Genomic DNA, 23,251 nt, shown 5'->3' with positions numbered 1-23,251 from the left:
AAGAATGGAATGATAAATTACTATATAAAAGTAAGGGATTTTCCAATTACTACATTTGTCTTCTTTACCTTTTGGAAGGGAGTATATATGTTTTATTATCATAATAAAAATAATTAAAAGAATAAAATGTTTCTTAATATAATTCTTACTTGGAATTAAAACTTCCATTTCTTTCTTTAATGTTTAATTTTCTAGAATAACATTGATACTGATTTATTCAAGAAAAAAAATGAGATTCTACTGTTCCAGAGTCATCATCTGATTTCTTCCTTGTGTTATGGGTGACACAACAGTGAACTTCAAGATTTCCCTATCCTCCTATCTTTTAAATAATTACTGAATTCCAGTACAGTTCATTGAGCACCTCTTGTGTGCAAATTGCAGAGATAGATACTATGGAACAAGATGAAATTGTAACCAGGGCCCAAGGGTGCAAAAGAGCACCTGGCTCCAGGAATCCCAAATAGACCAGGTTTGGCCACTCATCACTGACAAAATCCAAAGGCAGAGAGATGAACAGTGGTGAAACAAGAAAGGAATTTATTTCAGTGAGGCCAGGAAGACAGAGGTCTGATGTCCCCAAGGCTGTCTCCAAAGTAAAAAAAAATACTTCTAGGTTTATATAAGGAAAATATGGAACAAAAGTTGATGGGTACATGTAGGTGAGAAGTAAAGGTCAGGTCAATCACTGCTTTGGGGTCAGTGATGTGGGGTCTTGCTAGCATCAGGGCAGTTATTGCTTGAAGATGTGGTTTTGGTTCCCATTATGGGATGCTTTTCCTGGCAGGTCTTTTGCCCGAGTTCAGAGATAAGCTGGAAAAAAAGAACCTAATTAGGTAGAAAGTACACATTGAGGTCAAAATGGAGGTAGCTAAAGTCCTATTTCAATATGACACATCTCTACGATTCACATCTCTTTATCCTATCTGCTTTACTATCCTGGTTGAAAAATCTCATAATTCTGCCAAAATGGTGTCCACGTAAATTTGTGCTTTCCTTTATTTGTGCTTGGCAGCATCTTTTCCCTTCCAATGACCTCCATGACTACTGCCAAATCTCCACCTCCCCGAGTCCCCCATTGAATCTCAGTCCTCCTCATTCCCAGCAGATGTTTTTGCCTTTGCTTTGAGAAAACTGGGCCATGACTCTTTTTCTTCTCTTTCTATTTCTATCTACAAGTTCCCAAATTCCCATAAATCCTTAACAACTGTTCTCCCAGTCAAAGGAGAAGATGCCCCTCTGTCAGTAGAAGACCAAATCAACCATTAAGTCCTTTATTCCATCTTTCCCTCCTACTCCAGAACTTTGCCCCTTCAGTCATCTGATATCTCTTGTACCTTTGCTTTTTTCTTTTTTTTTTTAATTTTTTTAAATTTTTTTTTAACGTTTTTATTTATTTTTGAGACAGACAGAGCATGAACGGGGGAGGGTCAGAGAGAGAGGGAGACGCAGAATCTGAAACAGGCTCCAGGCTCTGAGCAGTCAGCACAGAGCCCGACGCGGGGCTCGAACTCACATACCGCGAGATCATGACCTGAGCCTAAGTCGGACGCTTAACCGACTGAGCCACCCAGGCGCCCCTACCTTTGCTTTTTTCATTACATTCACTGGCTCTTCACCTTCAAGATTTTCCTATCCATCCAGACCAACACCCTGAACTTTAGAATCATGTCTAATAATTTGAACTTCCACAAGTAAATATATCATATGTCTTTTGTTCAAGGTTAAATCCCCAGCACCTAAGATATTACTCACTGATAATACTGAATATTTTCTCAGTAAATACTTGTTGGTTTAATGGATGAATATCCAACTTCCTGTTGGATTCCTCACTTAGATATCCACAGATCTCTCGAAAGTGAGCTCTTCATCTACCCCATTAGTAGCTTCTCAAAGTTGTCATTTCCCAAGTATGGTAGAGAAGCTGCCATAATTCAATGGACTTAAGAGACCTTGAAAAACAGTAGATGTCTCAAGGATAGCCTGTATGAGCTGAGATTATATCCTGCCCCTCCCCTGCATGCCAGATCTAAGAACCATAGAAAAACCTTAAGTGGAAGTCCCAGGAAAGACTTAAGCTACATTTTCTGCCAGCCATCTTGAATGGAGGAATGCTCCAAGCCTGAAAGTCTATTAGAGAAAATAAAGTAAAATTTCTTATACATCTGACTGGAAGACTGTGATATAAAGACACATATATACTCAGTAAAAGAGGAATAGAATAATGAAAGAGGAAGTCAATCTTGTCGGAAGATTGTGGAAAGCTTTGTAAAGACTTTATCTTTTGAATTGGGCCTTGAGATTTGAGCCAGTTTAGCAAAGAATCACTCAGCTTGTTACGCTGCTTCAACCCCAACTGAGTGTACTGAAAATCAATTCTGGTACTAACCACTCAGAGTTAGGACAGGCCCCTCAAGTGATAGAGGACAGTCTCCAACAAGAATGCTCTTACTTCAGATGTTTACTTCTTACTTCAGGGCTGTTCGCACATCAGTATTAGTCAGAGTTCTCCAGAGAAACAGAACCAATAGTGTGTGTTAATGTAGGCTGGGGGAGGGGGGAGGGGGCGGTGGAGAGGAGACAAAGAGAGAGACAGAGAGGGAACTATATATAGATTTATTTTAAGAAAGTGGTTCACATGATTGTGAGGGCTGGAAAGTCCATAGAGCAAGCTGGCAAGCTGGCATCAGGTAAGAGTTGATGAAGTCTTAAGTCTGAATTCTGTGAGGCAGGCTACAAATTCAGGCAGGATTTTTATATTACAGCCTTGAGTTTATAGCCACTTGGTTCAAAATGCAGGTTCCTATGACACCCTCAGTTTCAGTAAGTCACTAGCATGACTCCAGAACTCAGAAAAGCATTATGCTTACTGACAATTACAGTTTCATTATAAAGAAAGCAAATCAGGAGGATAAAGAGACATGTAAGGCAAAGTCTGAGAGGAAATGCAGAGTGCTCTCTTCTCTTCTTCTGAAATCATGGGATGTCACACTCCCAGCAAATCAATATGTTCACCAACCAGCAAGTGCCACTGAGACTCAGTATTAAGAGTTTTTATTGGAGTTCCTTATGTGGGCATGCTTGATTAAATCATTGTCTGTGAAACTGAACTCAGTCTCCAGAACCCCTCCCCTTTTCAGAGGTGGGCTGGCCCAAAGTTCTAACTCTTTCATCATATGGTACAGCTTTCTGGTGAGCAGTCCCCATCCTGAAACTGTCTAGGTGTTCACTCTGGGTCACCTTGTTAACATAACAAAGACATGCTCTCACTCAGGAAATTTTAGAAGCTCATGCTCCAAGAACCCAGGACAAACACCAGAGAAATTCTTTATGAGAGCACACTGTATAACCAAAGCATGGAAAACATGAAGGATGTGATGGGACAGATGTCTGTAAATATATAGGTCAGGACAAATAAGGGAGGCCTTAAATGCCATGCCAAGATATCTTAACTTTTAAATGGGCTTGGGGAGTTACTGAACATCTTTAAGAAATGAAGTGATATGGGTGAACCTGAGGCTTAGGAAAAATCATCTTGGTATCAATGTGAAGGGTGGAGGAAAAGGTAAAAGACTGCAGGCAAGGACTTATCTGGGGACCATTCTGAGTTTGAGGTAAGAGGAACTGAACATGTACAGTGGAGAAGGAGAGAAGGGACACCCTAAAATATAATCAGATGACTCTAAAAAGTGATGCAAAATAATAACACACACTTCTACATAGCTTACTTACCTGGCATCAGGTAAAGTTCTAAGTGCTTTCCATATATTAACTCATTTAATCCTCATCCTGTGGTGTAGTTACTATTATCTCCACTTAACAGGTGAGGAAACTGAGGTTTGAGAAGTCAAGGAATTTGCCCAAGATTATACAGCTCGTAATCCACACAGAGTCAGATTTTAAACCATGCAGACTGGTTCTGGCATTTGAACTCTTAACCATCTTTATTCTGCCTCTTGGAAAGAGAGGGAACAAAGATCCTGGGATTTCTTGCTCATGTAGCTGAAGACGCAGACTGAGATAGAAGCATCCTTGGTGTAAGTAGAAGATGGTGGGGGGAGGTTAATGGAGGGCATGGAAAGGAGTAATGAATTTTATTTTGGATCTGATAGTTTCAAGTGAAAGTAAGGAACATGTGCAAACATCTACTACCTGCACTCCTGCAACCAAAAAAAGTAAGATCTCCCCTCCTACCATTTTTAGCAGCTGGTATTATATGTTAGGGCTAATATCTTAATGATATCCTGATTTTTAACTCTACGTGATTCTAAAACTGTTCCCTACAATTTCTATCTGTAATAACAGTCCACTTTAATTATCAATATATAACACTTGCAAACCCCAAAACCTTCCCATGATTTATTAAATCAAGATGATTATTCTGCTGAATTATCTACAGATAAGATCATTCTCTTACGATTTAATTTTCCCCTCCAATATGAAACAAGAAAATTGCCTCAGTGTTGTCTTAGCACGAATTTCAAGGTCAGGAATAGAGCCATAAAAGCCCAAGTGACAAGACTCGCTAAGGGGGAAATCATTACCAGATACGGTTGTAGAAGTTGTTTTCTTGGTTGTTAACATGGTTAAAGATAGAAAGACCTCCATTCCATACTCCTTCAACCTGGAAAATATTATTCCACATGGGTTACTGAGACCACCAAGCATGCCTCCCTAAGAAAATGGAAGGCAATGGGGACTGCTGTTTTAAGTGGCAGAGACAGCTAGTAGTCCACTAAAATTTGTATTGACCTTATGTTAGATATATTTTCACCAGCAAGGAGATTCCCTGACCAGGACTACACTTCCCAGCCTCCCCTGCATTTCTATGTAATCATGTGACTAGTTATCATCAAATGAAATGTCAGCAGAAGAGAGGGTGTCCCTTCCAGACCACAGCTTTTCAGAAAGTTGTTCAGTCTCCTCTATACACTCTTGTTCTTCAGGCACATGAATATCATTGACTACAAAACCCTGGAAAAACAGCCGAACTACAAGATGGAGGAATCTTGCAACCCAGAATCACTACACAGAGGAAAGCTGCTCATCGACCACAAACAGCTGGTACATAATACTGCTTCATGAATGAAAACTAAATACCCATTGTTTGAACTTTTAGAAATTTTAGAGTTTGTTTTCCACATCAAACATTACCCTAACATGCCATAGTAGTTGAATGGCTTGGCATTCCAGTTTTAGCAACGATTGCTATGAGCTTGCTCAGTGTAGTCCCTCTTGAGCAACGACCTACTCTCGGTGGACTGACACATTCAGATCCTCGAAGCTGGAAGGCTGTGGGACTCAGCCCTGGGCTGTGAGAAATTCTCCAATTAGAATGTCACCACACAAGGTCTCTTGGAAGTGCTATTTCTCTCCTACACATGCCTGCGAGGCACATACATTTTCTTGATGCTTCCTTCATATTTTCAGAAGTTCAAGACAAAGAAAGGATGGCTCAGCAGTCAAAAATCACAAATTATGATGGCCAACTAGAGATGGAAAAATAATAAACCATAAGTACTGGAAATATACAGGCTGGTGTCTCTATCCATTGTAACTTGAAGTGTTACCTGAAAACCAGAGGCATCAATATCACAGAGAAGCTTGTTAACAGGTTAAAGTTTGAACCCCAATCCAGCCTTCTGAAATAGCATCAGCATTTTAACAAGAGTCTCCGGTGATTTGGGTACTCATTAAAGTTCGAGAAGTGGAGCACCTGGGTAGTCAGTTGGTTGAGTGTCTGACTCTTGGTTTAGGCTTAGGTAGTGACCTCATGGTTTGTGAGTTTGAGCCCTATGTTGGTCTCTGTACTGACAGGGCAAAGCCTGCTTAGGATTCTTTCTCTTCCTCTCTCTCTCTCTCCCTCCCCCACTTGCACTCTCTCTTTCTCCCAAAATAAAGAAGTATTTAAAAAAAAATTTTTTTTAAGTTTGAGAAGCACAGCATCAGCCTTTCCTCTCCTCTCCCACTTCATTTCTTCATCTTTTCAAGGTGAAGAGCCTGTGGTTATATGAGTAATCAATTCTCAGCCACTTTTGTTTCCCGAGAAGCAGATATTAGAGGAAGAGAAATGGGTCCAGAAACCTGGTATCACCTAAATGTAGGTTCCAAAGATGAATTCCCAAAACATTTTCAAAGTCCTCCTCATCAATTTACCTTAAAGCTCCAGAAAGTCTCCAAGGCTTCTTATAAGCCCATCGATTTCCCTGTGCACTGCTTTTCATCCTAATAGGCCAACCCAGGAAGTGATCCCACTCCATGAAAACCCAGCCTTCAACTAAGAGGGCCAACTGAGCTCACCCTCCATTTGTCCCCAGAATCACTTATGTCCCCGTTCATTCATGTGTGGGAATTTGATGACTTTAAATCCCTGGATCAAAATATGAAAATAGGGGGGTAAAAAAGCCACTAAATTTCAGAATAAAATAAATTTTATTTGTATTCACCAAGAGACACATTAAAATAAGTAAGCTCAGGATATTTTACACAGTCAGATGTTCCTCCAATCCTTTTATCATCACCTCCTGCTAAAGACTCCAAAGACAACAAATAAGTGAAAGTTGGGGAACCACCTACATGTACACCTATAAGAGAAACAACTATAACAAGAAATACATGATTTCACCTAAGAACCACTTTCCAGCCTCACTCCATGGCTTCCTTTCTTCCTTCTGTTCTTCCTTTCTTTCTGATTTAAATATATATCCTAGGCATTTAAGAATATGAATATGTTCCAGGCAATTAAGTAAGATGACTGAAGATCTATTGCTTTTCATAGGCTAGCTTTTTCAGAAACTTCAGTTTATATCTTATCAAAAATCTATAGCAGTGGACTTCTTTCAAAGTCATTCCACTCTCTGAGAGTCCATGATTTCCAAAAGAATTAATAGACAGTGTCATAATCTCCAGGATTTTGTCATCATTAAAATGAAATAGGCGTCGGTGTCAATAGAAGCACTAACACCAGCGTAATAGTTCAAAAATTCTTCTTTTGAAACCTGGTTGGGGGGGAGCGGATAAAGCAAGGGGAAAAGAAGGAAATTGTGTCAAAACATGTGAGTCTTAGTAGAGCATTTTACATTCTCCCTGAAATGTTTTCTATTGAGTCTGAATTGCCATTGGCAATCAAGAAACTCAGGTAATTGGGGATCAGGGTACTTGGTTTTCCTTTCCCCTCTAAGGTGGGGCATTTGCAAGATTTGCCAGCCCACTGGCCATCATTTTTTTGCATTAAGATAAAAAATGTTTGGAACTGTGCTATCCAGTAGCCACTAGTCACATATGGCTTTTAAATTTAAATTAGTTAAAATTAAACATAATGAAAAATTGAATTCCTCAGTTGAACTAGCCACATTTAAACTGCTCAGTAGCCATATGTGGCTAGTGGCTGACATCTTGGAGAGCACAGATGTAGAATATTTCCATCATCACAGAAGTTTCTATGAGAAAGCACTACTTTAGAGCATTATTTGTATGATTGTACCTGTGATTATTATTAGTACATTAGGATAGAGAAATTTACAGCATAAATGCACAGATAAAAAGCTCTTTAGGGAAAGTTTAGGCTGATCACATAAGTAAGGATAGAACTAGAGAGTGGGGGCACTTTCCAGGATCCTTGGTCACCCAGGAATCCATGATGCCTGGTATTCAATAGCAGAGGGCAAGGAACTAGCCATATAAGAAGTGCTAGAAGGCCAATTTCTCAATTTGGTCAGGATACATGTTAGCATTTCATAGTTGGCCCTGTGCCTCCTATAATGGGAAACGAGAAAGTAAAAGAGCAGGAATCAGCCCCTAGGTTCCATTTCTCTCTCATCCCTCTTAACCACCCCCATTCCTCAATACCAACACATAGAGTAATTCTATTGCCCGCAGTCCTAGGGGCACCACTCAGAGGCTGAGCATTGTGGGAACTTGCTTGGCCCACTAGATAGAAGTAGTCCAACCCTGCAAGAAAATGAATGTTAACATAAAATTTTCAAACTCTCATTCTTGGCTGTCAAAATAATGTGGGTTTTTTTTTTTGGGGGGGGGGGTGGATTACATTTTGTTCTTTTAAAAACATGAGCAAGTACAGTTTGAACAGGGCCTCATCATTTTCAAAGAATAAACTCCATAACCTGAAATTGAAATATCACACACATAACATTTTTAAATGATCCAAAAGCACCATCTAGGAAGTAAACTTTTAAAGAAGCATGATATGTAACATGTTAGCTAATTAAGAAGAAATAGATTTTAGAAAGACCTTAAAACAGAAATAAAAACTAGATGAACTCTTTTAGTACAAGGGTAGTTAATGTTTTCCAGCCTTAAATTGAAGAAATTCTATTAAATCAGAATCATGTTAATGGCAAGGCACGGTATGATAAAATAACAATGACAAAGTTGGTATTATATATTTAAACCATATCTAATTTTGTAACTCAAAAACTTCTCAATTTCTGATTCCTTGAAGTAATATCCTAACTATTGCTTTTATGACAAATTCTTACTTTCAATGTATATGTAGCTTACTACTATAAGCATGTATAACTTTTTAAACAAAATATTTTAAAATTTATAGCATAAATGTCATGGAAATTGTGCCTTATAAAACATTGTTTTTTCAGCTTCAATTTCTATTTAAAATACAATCAGGATAGGATTTACATATAGGAATGCCTCAATATCTAGAAAATAGTTTGTGTTACGTACAGTTGCATAAATAAAGCTTTGCCATCAAACAATTGGCCTAGGACGGTTTTGAGATATGTGGGAACTTTTTAGGACTAGCCTACTAATGGCATTCATATGCAAATAGATCTCTCCAAGTACCTATAAAACACACATGAATGTAGGTAGGCACAGCTCCTATAATCTTTATATACTGACCTGCTCATTCTCTTTAGTATAGATGAAACAAAAGTAAATTTTCATTCAAACCCTATCTAAATGAACTCAATTAGCAAAGCTTAAATTAATGGTGATTTATGGTATTTACTGTGCAGCTTCAAAGATAATCTTAAATAAATGAATGCTGAATGATATTGCTAAATGAGATTTGAGGCATGACTAAGTATGCAATCTGTGGAACAGAATTTAATTTCCAGTCCCCCTTGGAAACTAAAAGAATGATCTGGGTCTCATTAAGTCAGTGCCTGACGTTTGGTAATGCCTTGCATTTCTGTTGCACTTTATCCCATCAAGGTGGAAGTGCTTTGGGGCTCCCTATAACCGTGGCAAGAGCAAACTACTCTGCCATCTGTCATTTTCTCTCAATTATGGGTCCCTTTCCTGCTCTAAGGCTCTCTCCGAGCACTGATTGTCATCAGTTCCGCATGTGGCCTAAGTGTTTCTAGGAGACAAGCAACTCAAACCTTTCAAATTGAAGATCAAGATGTTCCCAGAATCAATACCAGTGTCTGAGCGCCAAATTTTAAGGTTGGTAAAAAAAAAAAAAAAAAGAAAGAAAGAAAAAGTAACTCAAGTCTTTCATGACAGGATTACAAGCTACATACTCAGGTCTGGCTTCAAATTTCAGGTGCTTGAGCTCTGAGTCACAAGGTCCATCTTAAATTTATTATGGGACCTAGAGCAGAATGAAACTGGAGATGAATGATAGTTACATGGGCAGCGTAATGGGTATGACCCTGTGCATATCTTGGCTATCTGCCACTTGACCCCATGTTGGGAGTGAGAGTGGGAACAGGAAACCCACGGTGCTCACAGGAACTTTGGTGAAACAGAAATTGCATCACCCGTGTTCAATGGCTGTTAGGATTTGTGTAACACTCCAGAGAAACCATAAATAAATTCCACTTATGAAGAGGAAGAAGAATCTAGAACAAAAGAAAATAGACCATTACATTAGGAGATTTTTCTTTCCCTGATACAATATACCTTTCTGGTAGTTGCCAGGTCCATTATCAAAACCTCAGCTAATGGTTGGTGGCTCATAGTTTCAGTGTCTTGCACTCCTAATGAACACCTTCCACTCTATTCTGCTGAGGGAAGATACTGGCTTTGGCGAAGCAGGTGTGAAAATAAAACAAGAAGGTCATGCTATTCTCAGAGAGGAAGAGCTGCTTCACCACAACCTCTCACCGCACCAACTGAGGTGGCAAAAGAACTCTTCTCACACAGCAGTGTTCTCAGAACCCCCATCAATCATTTGTTTATGTTTCTTCCAACAGATTTCACCCGTCATCTGTTTTACAAGACATAATTTTAAGGTATTCATTTAGTGAGCTTTTTTATGAGAAGAAAAGAACCGGCTATCTCCATCAAGGTTATATAGTTTCCACATCAGCGACCCGGAAGAGTAGGATCATGCTTAGAGACATTGGCTTTCAAAAGGATCAATTATATGAAGATAACATTATATGACAACCTATCAGATCCTTGGCCCCTTTGTTTTTCCTTGAATCATAAGCATTTCTGAAATGTAAAACTTTGCTGCTTCTTTCAACAAGCTCTTGATTTAAAAGAACAGCCTATAATTTCCAAGAAAGCCATTCTATGGACTGAACTGAGAAATTGGAACTGCCATGATTCTCTATGCCCCAGAGAGTTGTGCATAAATCCAAAAGGGTATAGTGCTCAGAGGTGTTAGTAGAATTTCATGAAAGGGGAGCAGAAGGGCACCCACACACCAGCCAAAAATGCATTTGGTTAATTTCATCTCTCCACTTGATTAAACATCAGCAGAACAAATTCCATCTGTTGGGTGCCTAAAGAGGCTTGAATCATTACCTGCTTGTACTCTTGTGGCTCAGTGAGGCAATCCACACTGGCCAAGAGAAGTGAAAGGCAGACACAATGGTCTGCTTCCAAGAACAGAAGAGTATTTTCCTGACATTGTCTTGATAGATTGTCTACATTCAACAAATTTACTACATGCTCTACAACACACTGCCATATAAAGGGCTGCAACTGTCTTGGCTTCAGTGCCTATGCTTCCTCTCTGATATCTTAGCTCTGGGCTATTAGTTTGGTTTGAAAGCCAGTGGTTTTATTTACATTCATTCTAGCTCCTTCCTCTATCCCCACAGCCTAGAATATAACAGGGCACATAGCAGTGACTCAATACATATTTACCAGTGGGATGTATTCAATCTAACACTGTGATGTGACAAAGCCAATCTACAGCCTACTTGGGGGGGGGGGGGCAGCTCTGCCTTAGAAAGCTGCTACTAGGGTATGAAGTGTTACTCCATGCTGCCACCAAACCACCAACAGCCATACATCAGCCTCCAGGGTGCCATTTGGGTCTGGGAAGAAAAATTCTATCAAGGTTTGAATGTCTATGAATGTCAGAAAATTAGCCGTGCAGAATGACAGGAGGAATTCTGCCTTAGACTACGACACCAACGTTTCTTGAATTACTCACCTGTGCTTCTGAAGGGAACTCAGGCAGGATGTGAACCAGCCCTTGAAGAGAGGCTGAGTTAGAGTCACCCCTCCCTTCCTCCTTAGGGTTGCCTTTAGGGGGAGCTAGAACCCAGATACAGTACTGATATTGGCGGCTTATTCTGAACAATCACGATTCTCAGAATATTCACATACACTGTTTCTGTTTCAGGAGAAGCTACTAAATTCACCCTCTTATCTTTGGCTTGTATGTTTACTTGCTCTCTGGGGTTCAGACCCAACAGGTAAGGTGCTCCTACGGGTTATTTTGGAGATTTTTTTATCGTGTTTTATCTTCTGACCTCGGTACTTACTTTTTAATTTGCAAATGGGAGTAAAATTTAAATTGTGAAAGTCAAATAAACAAAAACTACATCCAGAAAAGTATTAGCAAATGATTTTTCTTAAATGATTCTTCTCTGTTCCTCCCACTGCTACCAGAAGGAATAGAGTTAAATAATGAGTTAAATTTATAATACAGTCAAATTTATAATAATCGAGTTAAATTTCTGACTAGGCCAGAAATCACAGAGAAGGCTCAAAATAGGAGTGGAGTGATCCTTGATGATCAACTTGCTAGATCTTGTTTACAGGGGTGGAGGGAGGAGGGGGGTAGGGGAGAGGCTCTTGGGGGAATCCTCACTTTTGGACCCACAACCTGACCTGCTAGAAGAGAGATAACTGAATGTGACCAAACAGACTGTGAGGCACGTGTTATCTAAAATCTGAGAGCATGGCCTGTGCCCCATTTAGACAGGAAGTAAAAATATGACTGGGGGAGACGAAGCTGATAGCTATGGCCTAGCCCTTGTTCAGAATCACATGCTAACTCTATGTCCCCAGTTAAGCAGAGGTATGAGTCATTCCTAGAATCAAAGACACAGATCTATCTAGAGCAGTAGGCTTGAAACTGCCCATGGCCAGGAAACCAGGAACCTCTCCTTAGCCACGACTGGCAAAGTACAGGTTACAGAAAACATGGATATTTTTCTTATACAGCCCATCACAATTTCTACTGGATTTCTGCCTCATTTCTACATATTTCTTCATAATACTTGGCATCTTTCAGCCTTCCAGTCTTTATATAAGCCTAGATAATAAGTCCAGTGGAAAACCAAACTTGTGTAATTAATTTCTGAAAAACTAGCTTCCCAAAATTTGGGGGTGCTCCCATCCTCAAGAAAAAGGTCACTTCTCCAGTCTGTCATCAGAGTCTGTGGGAGTTTAGCTTCTAGACAACAAGCAAACTACCATGATTCTCATCTGGAAACACCTGCTCTAAACACAAATTTTAAATCAAAGTGTATCGTGATCTAGACTTCCAAGTCTGTGAGATAAAAGTAAATAAGTGAATTAGTACAAAATATGGCAAGTGTGCTTGACCCTAATTCTAGAGCCACTTAAATACATGGGATCTTAACTATTATCCCAATGCATGCCCCCAAGCCAGGGGATGAGTACAGCCAGGGACAGAGGAGACAAAAAAGGATGGCCCTGATAACAAGGCAGGTGGTTATTACCTCCAGCATCACAGCCAAAGGGCTGATCACTGTGTTTTTATCTCTGACCCCAGACACAGAACACATAGAAGGAGAGTGATAGTTTCAACATCTATTTCCTAACAGCTGAAGCTGCCTTTGCTTCGAAGTCTTTCATGGGGAGATTCTTGCACATTGACGATATAAAGCCAAAGCTTAGGGCTGGAAGGAGAATACTTTGGGCCATAAAGTGTCAAGATGGAACACACTCTTTGGAGTAGGCCTGTGACCCTTGTCTATGTCATACCCCACCCTCTTGTGATGGTGGGAATGTCAACATCATTGGCCCATGGCAGGGAGAGGGGAGATGAACGTTCCACCGGACAAAGGTTTGATGATATAATCTGCTCACTCACTAAACAAGAGGTCCCCCATAAAATCTGAGAGCACAGCCCAGCCTCAAATTTTAACCACAGGGATGGTCCTAGCTCTACTGCTCAAGGAAATGGCCTCCCATCTCACAGAAGCTTTAGATGACCCAAAAATGTCATTCTAATCTATTCACCACACCAAGGCTTCCCTAAACCACGGGCAGAGAAACTCAAGATTCAGGTATAAAAATTGAGGCTAATGTGTGTTCTCTTCTGGTACCCAATTTGTAACTGAAGCTCTTAAAGTCAGGGGGGTGCCTGGGTGGCTCAGTCAGTTAGACATCTGATTCTTGGTTTCAGCTCAGGTCATGATCTCACAGTTCATGAGTTTGAGCCCCTCATCTGTCTCCTCTGCGATGACAGCATGGAGTCTGCTTGGGATTGTCTCTCTCTCCCTGTCTCTCTCTGCCCCTCCCCCATTCATGTGTGCTTGTGAGCTCTCTCTCTCTCTCCCTCTCTCTGTCTCTCTCTTGCCAAATAAATAAATAAACTTAAAGAAAATTTACAGTCAGTCATAAAAACAGATGAATTCTCACACCTAGAAATAGACCATCTAAAAGGATGTGGAGAAAGACTGTGGGTGTGTGAGTGGGAATTATAATTAAAATACTCAAACTTTTATTAATGGCCAAGGAAGGCACCTAATGTTTATTAGACACATGTATGTATCCTAGAGCCTGGCTCTAAGAGCTTTCCAAATCTTATTTTAATTAATTCCTATATTAGAGCTAAGGAAACAGTTTCAGAGAAGTTAAGTCACAGCTAACTACATAGTGTCATGCCTGCCCTAGAAAATGCAGTGTGTGTTGACAGGGAAGAATCACTGGGATGAACATGAAATCCAGTGTGATCCTGGTTTGGGGCTGATGTTTAATCATTTGGAGCCATGTGGCTGCACCCAATGCCCTGGTCCCCAGATCCTACATTTAGAGCTTCCAGGCAGTTCTCATCATGATGATGAAATACACATCAGTGTCAATGGATGCGCTCACCCCTGCATAGTAGTTCATAAACTCCTCGGGGGTCACCTGCAATGGAAAAGTCAGAAACAAAAACATAACTTTGCTTCCCACCACTTCAATGGAAGCATATTTCTAGTACCTGTAAATGGGAGGGGAACTTTGGTCAAGGAAGCTTTTTAATGACACAGATTAAGAATAGATCTCAGACAAGAGCAGAGTCAAGCTGAGGATGGCCTTGATGGGTGGCAGAGGGGAAGATGAATAGAAAATCTTGAAAATTTCCACACCAACCTAAATGGAAAGTGAAACATAGGTTCTCGCCTCTCTTTAAGAGCGGGAACCCATCTGTTCGGATCAGTGAGACTGAAATTCAGAGCAAGAAACAAGTTTCTTTAGCTGTAGTTAGTACAGGCTTTCTGTGACACATGAGAAACAACATGGCATGCCCTGGGGTCGAGGCAAGTAATGTGTTACCTTTTAGAAAGTGGAATTCTGTCCTGTGGATAAAGAAATAGATTTATAGTTAAATCCTCCTTAACTTCATGCTTTTTTAAGATAGAAATTACTCATTCAAGGCACAAAGTGAGTGAAAAAAGATGCCCCTCCTCCATGCCCCCTCACACTAGCCTGGGTTCTCTCCATCCTGTTCTTAGAACTGTCTCTTTGGTATAGCAACCAATGTGTTTTCCCAGGCTAGATTTTATATCACTTTACTGCTAGAAAGAAGAAACAGGTATCAATCTTATTTTTTAATAGCTGTCGGTGATATGTACACTGCAATTTAACCATAGTAGCTGACAGGATTAGTTGACTCAGAGAAGGAATTGTCTTCCTGTTGGAAGGATCTCTGTGAGCAATCAGTGTAACCCAAAGTACAGCCCTGCTTCCATGGGAGGACACAGACACAACAACAATGGCTGGGAAATTTGTTGTTCTCTAGTTAGCCCTCAATTAAAAATTTTTTTAACATTTATTTATTTTTGAGAGACAGAGAGCTTGCGGCGAGCACAAGAGGGGGAGGGGCAGAGAGAGAGGGAGACACAGAATGCAAAGCAGGCTCCAGGCTCTGAGTTGTCAGCACAGAGCGCCATGCGGGGCTCAAACTCACAAGCCTTGAGATCATGACCTGAGCCAAAGTCGGCCCCTTAACCAACTGAGCCACTGAGGCACCCCTAGTCAGCCCTCAATTTTAAATGTCATGAAAGATTAAAAACATCAAAAAGTGAAATCCATAAATAATTCAAAACCCCCCTTCCAGAGTGCCTACTTATGTCTTCTAATAATCATATGAGCTGATCAACCCACTTGCCTTTTTTACTGTAATCATAAGTGAACAGAGAAAAAAAAAAGTCAGGGGACGAAATTTCTCTCCCTGTACTTACCCCCCACCCCACCACCCACAAAATAGTAAAAAGCAGAAGGAAGAAAGTCGTTGGACTGAACTAATAGTTGAGCTGGGCTTTTCGATGGTCTAGAAGTAGAAATAAATATGTGCATAGCTTTTGTTAAAATTAGAATACCATTAGTGTTCTCCTTTCTTCAATTTCTTTACTTATGTCCTCCTTTGCATTTCCCAGTTATCCAGCATTAAACCTTCCAGAAGTCAGATTACATAAAACCAGACATCAGAGCTAATATATTTGATCATTTCAGAAAAGGCCATCAGTTATTCTTAGTGAAGTGTTTGCTTGTTTCCTGAGACTCAATTTATACTCAGAATAGCCTGAATGACAAATCCTATAATTTCCCCAAGTTTTCCCTCATTGTAGTAAATTAATTTTCAGTCATAATAACTACTCCTACTTAATTATTTTGTTTGACATTAGTAAAAAGGGAGAGAATGGACACCTCTGCTCTTGGATCAGCCTCTTGACGATGCTACCGTGAATTGACAAAATATTCGTTATATAATGGAGAAGGTCCTGAATGGGAGCATTGGAAATATTTGAGTCATGGTACAGAACACAGTACCTTTTTCTCTGTTTCAGACTGATTAGAAAAATCATAAAATAAGTTTAGGTTATTTATATACACTCAGTAATGTATTTAAAATATTTTTAATTATTAAAAAATTTCTATATGAGAGAAGACTGTAAGACCCATATTTACTCAAAGGCAAATCTACTTCTGACATCTAAAAAATATATTTGTAATTGTAAAATAACATATATAAATGAAAACTTCCAAACCTAGATATTAAAAAAAGGAAGAAGTGGAGCACCCCAGTGACACAGTGGGTTAAGAGTCTAACTCTTGATTTTGACTCAGGTCATGATCTCACAGTTCGTGAGTTTGAGCCCCGTGTTGGGCTCTGCACTGCCAGTGCTTGGAATTCTCTGTCTTCTTCTCTCTCTGCCCCTCCCCTGCTCACACGCTCTCTCTTTCTCTCTCTGTCAAAGTAAATAAACATTTTAAAAAATTAAAAAAAAAAATAAAAAAGTAAGAAATGAAAATCTCACCCAACTAGGGTGGGTTTTAGGGATAGAATTAGAGTGAGGAAGGTTCACTTCATACATGATTTGGTTGCTTTCATACCTCTATCCATATGGCTTCTGGTGCACAGAGGGCTCTGAGGATGGGGTGTGAGGATTATTAACACAGGATCCATTACATCAAAATCCATGACTGCTACAAACTCAGGAGTTTTTATGACTACCTGAGAACTTAGCCCAAACTATTACAAGTTCACAAATATCAGCATCATAAGGAGTATGCTAAATTTATTGGCTTACTCTAAATTCTGTCTTATTTGGATATCCGCTACATTTTTTAGCCATATATGAGTGGACTGGCTTCAAGCATAGCTAGCTATGCTTCACCATAAGAAATCTTAATGTATAAAACAACTCAATTTGGAAAAGCTCACTTAAGGACTAATTCTTCTCTTTATAAAAGAATTTATTGTGGAGTTTGTTTACATCAATAGTTCTTTGTGTGTTTAAAATATGATTCAATGAACAAAAGTTTGAATTCCACATCACTTTCCAAAAATATTTTCATTATGTATTTTAAGACCTTTAGTACTATATCCAGTAGATAAGTAGTCAATAAATGATCCAGCTCCATAATTATGCCAAATGAGGTTCATGTGCATATTATATGTAGTAATTAAAAAGTACTTCTGAATCTTTTAGAGACAATGATCTCAAATATGAATGGGAATAAGAGCCACCTGGGGTACTTACTAAAACTGTAAATCCTTGATCCCCACCCAAAAATAATCAGATTCTGTAGTTCTGCAGTACAGTCAGCAATGTACATTATTAATACGTAGCCTGGATGATGATCATGCACAGTCAGCTGGATATTAACACAGTGTCTGTGATAGTCAGGTGATAGCAAATGCTGTAACTACTAAAAACCCCAATGACCTTTATGAGTATTTGAGAACTTAAGATGGCTTGTTAAAGTAAATGTCAAAAGGGACAGAAGTGGGAACTTTAAATCAGCTGAATCATAACTGGCTACTTTGACTTGGGGTAGAGAAAAGAGCAACTGAGGTTTCCCCTGGCAACGAGGAGAAGGAACCACCTGCAGAGAGGAGGCAAGTACACCCTGGGATCTCATGTAGAGGCGGGCTAATTTGGGGAAATGGCAGTTGACTATTTTTCCACTGCCATTTCAGAGATCAAAGACCAGCAATGTTGGAAGAAAACATATGGTTTGGTTCTGTTACTTCTGTCCCTAAGCATTAGGCTCCCCTGAGAATCTAGCCCCCCCCCCCCCCCCCCGCCCTTTTTTTAATCCACCTCTCTAATCCTTCAACTAAAATGAAGGGTATTTCTCTGTCCCCAACAGGAAAATATCAGTAGGAAGGAAAGAAAAGTTGCCTTACTACTCCCCTAACCCCTTGCTAATTAGACTCACTATGAAGTTTTATGGAAAAAGTTGGGAGAAACTCCCTTAAGAAAGGGAAGCCTTGCTTCCTATTCCTATCATTAATATCTTTTCTTCCTGCCCAGTGCCCCACTACTCCTTCCTGTGTGACACAGGGGTTCCGAGTAACCCTTCCCAGGCGTCTGCTGGTGCTGACTGTGGACCAAGTAGAACACTCCCTTCCCCATCATCAGGGCCTTTAGGACACCTAAGACCAGAACTGGTTCTGAGTTCAAAAGCCCACTTAAGCCTGTTGATAAAAGACAGATGACATTGTCATCTCAGCCTGGGGAGACAACATCACAGTTGCAGAGATGTAATTCCTTACCCTACCAAGCTATGTGTTCATAACTTGAAGATACCATTAATGGAGATCAGGTGTTTTTAAGTTCACTATAGTTTAGAAATGCAAGTTAATCTCAAGCCTACTCAAGACAAAATTGAAGTAAATTCTGTTATCTGGCATTCCCTTTGCTGAAAGCTTCCCTTAAATGGCATTTCCACACAGCAAAGTGTGATAACAAATGATACTGTAAGGATGAGTGTGAAAAGCACTTCAATATCTTGAAATACCTTGTGAATCATGTTCCAAAAAATTAAACCATGGTTTCATTTTGAAGTTAAATAGGCTTTACCCTAGTCGAGTTCATTGGAATATGGCTGGCTAAGTATGGTAAACATAAGGAACTGTGCAATGGAGTGTTAAATCAAAATATTGTGTTCTTCAAATGATGGGTATTTAGCTATATGTGGGCCTCTCACCAATATATATATCACATATATATCATATATCACACACACATATATCATCACTTTAGTTGCCGACTTTCTAAATAGTCTCTAAGGAGATATTTTACTCCTATTTATAATGAATATGCTATAAGTACTTTTTAAGGCTTTGGACCTATTTCCTAATTTCAATGACAAATTCAACAGAAGAAACTTCACTTAGGTTAAGCTCTTTTACTTACCAATCCATCCTTGTCATAGGGTGAATCAAAGTTATCCAGAAACTTCCTGAATACTTGTTCTTCGGACCATTCTCCATTTTGGTACTTAGGATGGTGTTTCGCATTATACACTTCACGAAGATCTTCAATCGTTATAACTCCATCTCCGGTCTTGTCTAACTTCCTAAAAGCTTGCATAATTACCTCTTTCCTGGCTCTAGACATTGGAGGCTAGATAAATAGAAAAAAAAAAAAAACACAAACACAGACAACACAAGCAAATGAGCTTTTTTTTGTAAGATATATGATGAAATATCTGATTCCTTTCAGTGGTATGAAATTGTGTGCTGTTAAATGACATGCATTATGGTTACTCCAAAAAGTCCCTAAACCTGTTATCAATCTCCTTCCCATCTCCTCCACAGCACAGTGACAACTTCTGAAAACAAAACCTCAAAATAACCAACCCAAACCACGTGAAAGCCAAACTCAGAAGATACACTGATTCATGAGGCCACTTACTCTTAATGTGAGAAGAAATTCATTGAAGTCTATTGTTCCATTTCCATCTTTATCAAACCTCCGGAAGAGCTCTTCTGCCTCTTCCTTTTCCATGACTACAGCATAATCATTTAGTCCTTTCAAAAATTCTTTGAAATCAAGGGTCCGGTTGTTATTGTCATCCATAATTCGAAACACTCTGAAGAAAATGCACACACACATACACACACACACAGGAAAGAAAAGAACATAGAATAAGATGTAAGCACAAAGATTTAAAAATAAACCACTCTCAACGTTATTCAAAGTAAAATACAGAAGCCCTAGATTCTTGTCTGTACCCTCCTTCCAAAATTGGAGAGCCTCTTCCCAGAATCTCATAAAAGGAAAACCTTAAAAGAAAATGTACTATGTGATTCTAATTCTATGACATTCTGCAAAAGGCAAAACTATACATACAATAAAAAGAAAAAGGAAGGAAGGAAGAGAATAGGTGGAGCAACAGGGAATTTTTAGGACCGTGAAACTATTCTCTATGATGGTGGATACATGATATACTTGCTAAAGCCCAAACTATAATGGTGGATACATGACATACTTGCTAAAGTCCATAGAACTGTAGACTACAAAGAATAAAATTTAATGTATACAAACTTTAAAATAACTAGGAGGTCAGGGGATCCCAGGAAGGAATGCACAGTGACAAGAGAACTCAACTGTATTACAAAAGTTTGAAACAACCTCACTGAAAGGGGGTAGAGGGGGAGCCGTGGAGTATGAAGGTGCTGACTTAAGTAGCTGTGGAGATGGGAGTCTGTAGGACTAAAGGCAAAAGGAACTGCACATAAGCACTGGACTCTAGTTGATAATAATATTTCCCATGGAGATTTGAGTTAACAATTCTGACATTGCTATAAGGTATACTGGAATTGAACAATTAAGTAAATAGATGGCAGATGGTGGGAGCCAGATTTATCACTGTTGAAATGGGAATTTATAGATAAGCGAGGGGAGGAGGCTAAATGGTCGGATGCATGTGGTAATGGGCTAGAGTTGGAGACATTAGTATGAACTCATGCTTAGCTTAATATAAACACAGATGATTACATATAAAATTATCTATAGATTGTACATATATTTACACATATGCTTTCTTCTTCTGTCAGCTAAGAGAACCTAGAAGTAACACCCCAGTAACAACAAGCACATCTAGAGCCTAGATCTTGATTTCTAATGCAATTATCCAATAAAAAGAATGGGGCTTCTCGGAGAAATGTCTGATTCTAGGACTGGGACACGAAATACGCAAGATGAGCTTGGAGTATCTTGTACAGAAAGTAAGGAAGCACTCAAAACAAACAAATAAAAAAACTTAACAATGATGGGGATATGTCAAAGGGACATAGGAGCCAACTGAAAGAGCTTCTAAAGCTCAATTTTCTAGAGTTTGAGCAATAAAATAGTGTTAAATTGTAACACAAAGTATAGAATAAATATCCATGAGTCCATATGGGTTTAAATAAATGATTAAATAAATAAATAAATATTATTTAGAAAAGACAAATTTCCCTTGAGTAGAATTCCAAATAAATTATGCACATACGCTCTGTCCTCAAGGAGGGAAGCATACTCCCCACTTCCTAAGTGTGGCTTTGCATGGAGACTTCCTTCCTTCCAGTCCAGTACGGAATGGGGTTGGGGAGGAATGGTAACTTTACATGGGAAAAGCCAGACAAACACTACCTCAGCCAGGTGATCAAGGTCAATACCAATACTGATAAATCATGTTGACAGTATGTATCCTTGACATCATGTGACGAAAATGGCACTTTACTTTTGTGGTCCCATAAAGAGGAAAACTAGGGAGCACCTTCCACTTGAGTTGAGGAGAGATTGAGGGAAGGGAAAAACTAGTAAAGGGGCCAAGGCAGAGCACACAGTGGAGCAAAAGGCCAAGGATGAGCCAATAGACTGGCTCACAGTGGAAGGGCTAGGAGGGGTTGGGGGGTGGGTAGGCAGCAAGAGGGACTCAACTGAGTGGGCCAGTGAGTGGGACAGAGGGCAGTGTTCCTGAGGGGTTTGCACCACAGACAATGACATGGCTCCAGGATGAAAGACGTGGAGGTTGTAGGTTGGGGTGATACAGTATTGAAGAGAAATGGGCTAGTCTTCTCACTGGACTGTGACTGCCTGGCCACCAGGGTCACATACCCACAGCCTGGGCTTCTGACAGAGCCAGGCTTAGTCTGAGAATTTGAGACTATTAAAAGTGATGTCCCCAATGCTCAGTAAGTTCCTCGCTGTAAGTGAAGCTGTCTATAACCTCCACATGTGAGGTCGGATGCCCCTGCTGCGGTGCCCTGTATTTCTCTAACCTACAACATCACCACGGAGATTCTGGTTTTTGTGACAGTCAATTTCCTAAGTCTAAGTCCTGCCTGGGGCCTGGAGAAGCCTTGTTCACCCACAAACATACAAACACCTGGCCCATGGCAGGCATTCCATGCAGTCTGTTAAAAAGAGATCCTGCCAGTTGGAGGCTTACAATCTCTTTTTCCTTGGGTTTCCTGGTCCTGAGGACTTCTCACACTCTCAGAGGGCCAGAGGACAGGTCCTATGGAGTTGGGAGAAGCCCACTGGCAGTGAATATCCCACAGGCAATTCCAGTGCCCCCTGGAGGTCAGCAAGATGTGACTGCCTGAAAGCAACTTCCTCCCTCTTCCAAGCTCGCTTCCATTGTCAGTTTCTAGCAGAGTCCCTCTCCGCATCCTGCTGGGTGTCGCTGGGACCTGGGTACGCCTCTCTCTTCACTTCAAGTTGTCCCAGGGGCTGTGCTCTCATCTCAGACACAGCCTTGCTGAATCTGGGACTAAGACCCAAAAACGGTCACAAGATGCTTTAGAGATCAAGTCTTCCAAACTACATTTTACAAATAGGGAACTGAGACCCTAGGAGAATAAGACTCGGTCAAGGTCACACAGCCAGTATTAGCCTCACCTGGCAGTGTCCTTCCTCCCCATGGCCGGGACCCTACCTGCCAAGACCTTTGATGCCTGCAGAGCCCCTGGCCAGGCACTGCAGTCGGAGTCTTTCAATGGGATCGGTGGCCGTGGTGAGCTTCCTCTTGGACTGGATCGCCATCTCTCGATCATGACGTGCCGTGCCCGCCATCTGACAGAAGAGTTCACAGCACATTAGCAGAGCTCGGCCTCTCACCTGCTTCTGGGCTACGGGGTGACAGCAGCCTCTCCAAGGAACGGCCTCGAACCTCTCAGAATTCCCAACTTTCATTTAGACCAACTATGTGCTCAGCATATTTCTTACTTACTTGTTTAGTCCAGAGAACATCTGATTTCTCCAGCCTGGACAACAGTTATAAATAAACAGCTTTTCCTAGATACACTTTCATATAGTTGAAACCCTCCTCCTGCCATAAAATAAAAAGTCTCACTTCCCTTTACTCTCCTTTTTGAGTCAACCCTATATGCTTTATTCTCTTATTTAGCATTCTACATGTTCCCCTTTGACTCCACATTTAATATTCTCATCTTTGGTCTAAATATTAACTATTATTGTTTCTGTCTTGACTGAGATTCTCAACACTGAATGATCCCTGCCAGGAACCAGCATGTTTTGATTAACAGACTAGTGTCCATTAA

The 23,251-nt window shown here is 40.2% G+C and overlaps 1 protein-coding gene across 4 annotated transcripts; it reads right to left on the bottom strand.

The window, feature by feature from the left end:
- Positions 1 to 222: 222 nt before the first annotated feature.
- Positions 223 to 22,849, bottom strand: CAPSL (calcyphosine like). Of its 4 annotated transcripts, none has more exons than XM_049648193.1 (5): positions 22,627 to 22,848; positions 19,614 to 19,791; positions 19,113 to 19,322; positions 14,228 to 14,331; positions 722 to 813 (listed from the first exon to the last, which is right to left on the bottom strand). In XM_049648193.1, the coding sequence occupies exons 1-4, from the start codon at positions 22,785 to 22,787 to the stop codon at positions 14,230 to 14,232; spliced, it is 651 nt and encodes a 216-aa protein (XP_049504150.1). In that variant the 5' UTR covers positions 22,788 to 22,848; the 3' UTR covers positions 722 to 813; positions 14,228 to 14,229. The 4 variants fall into 4 exon arrangements, with proteins under 4 accessions (XP_049504149.1, XP_049504150.1, XP_049504148.1 ...); XM_049648191.1 differs by lacking the exon at positions 722 to 813 and adding an exon at positions 820 to 6,998 and having other exon boundaries at positions 14,296 to 14,331; positions 22,627 to 22,785; XM_049648194.1 differs by lacking the exon at positions 722 to 813 and adding an exon at positions 6,904 to 6,998 and having other exon boundaries at positions 22,627 to 22,846.
- Positions 22,850 to 23,251: the final 402 nt, after the last annotated feature.

This window comes from Panthera uncia (assembly GCF_023721935.1).
Source record: "Panthera uncia isolate 11264 chromosome A1 unlocalized genomic scaffold, Puncia_PCG_1.0 HiC_scaffold_17, whole genome shotgun sequence".
In the NCBI taxonomy this organism is placed as follows: Eukaryota; Metazoa; Chordata; class Mammalia; order Carnivora; family Felidae; genus Panthera; species Panthera uncia.
Note: the sequence above shows the minus strand (reverse complement) of the source record. Positions and strands in the feature narration are given on the sequence as shown.

What these genes read in the sequence shown, in the direction of transcription:
- CAPSL (XM_049648192.1), bottom strand. Translation starts at nt 22,787, where the DNA reads ATGTGCTGTGAACTCTTCTGTCAGATGGCGGGCACGGCACGTCATGAT. An exon ending in GGCATCAAAGGTCTTGGCAG is followed by an intron (nt 19,792 to 22,626) that starts GTAGGGTCCCGG and finishes CATTTTCTTCAG; the next exon opens with AGTGTTTCGAATTATGGATG. An exon ending in CCTATGACAAGGATGGATTG is followed by an intron (nt 814 to 19,112) that starts GTAAGTAAAAGA and finishes CTTTTTTTCCAG; the next exon opens with CTTATCTCTGAACTCGGGCA.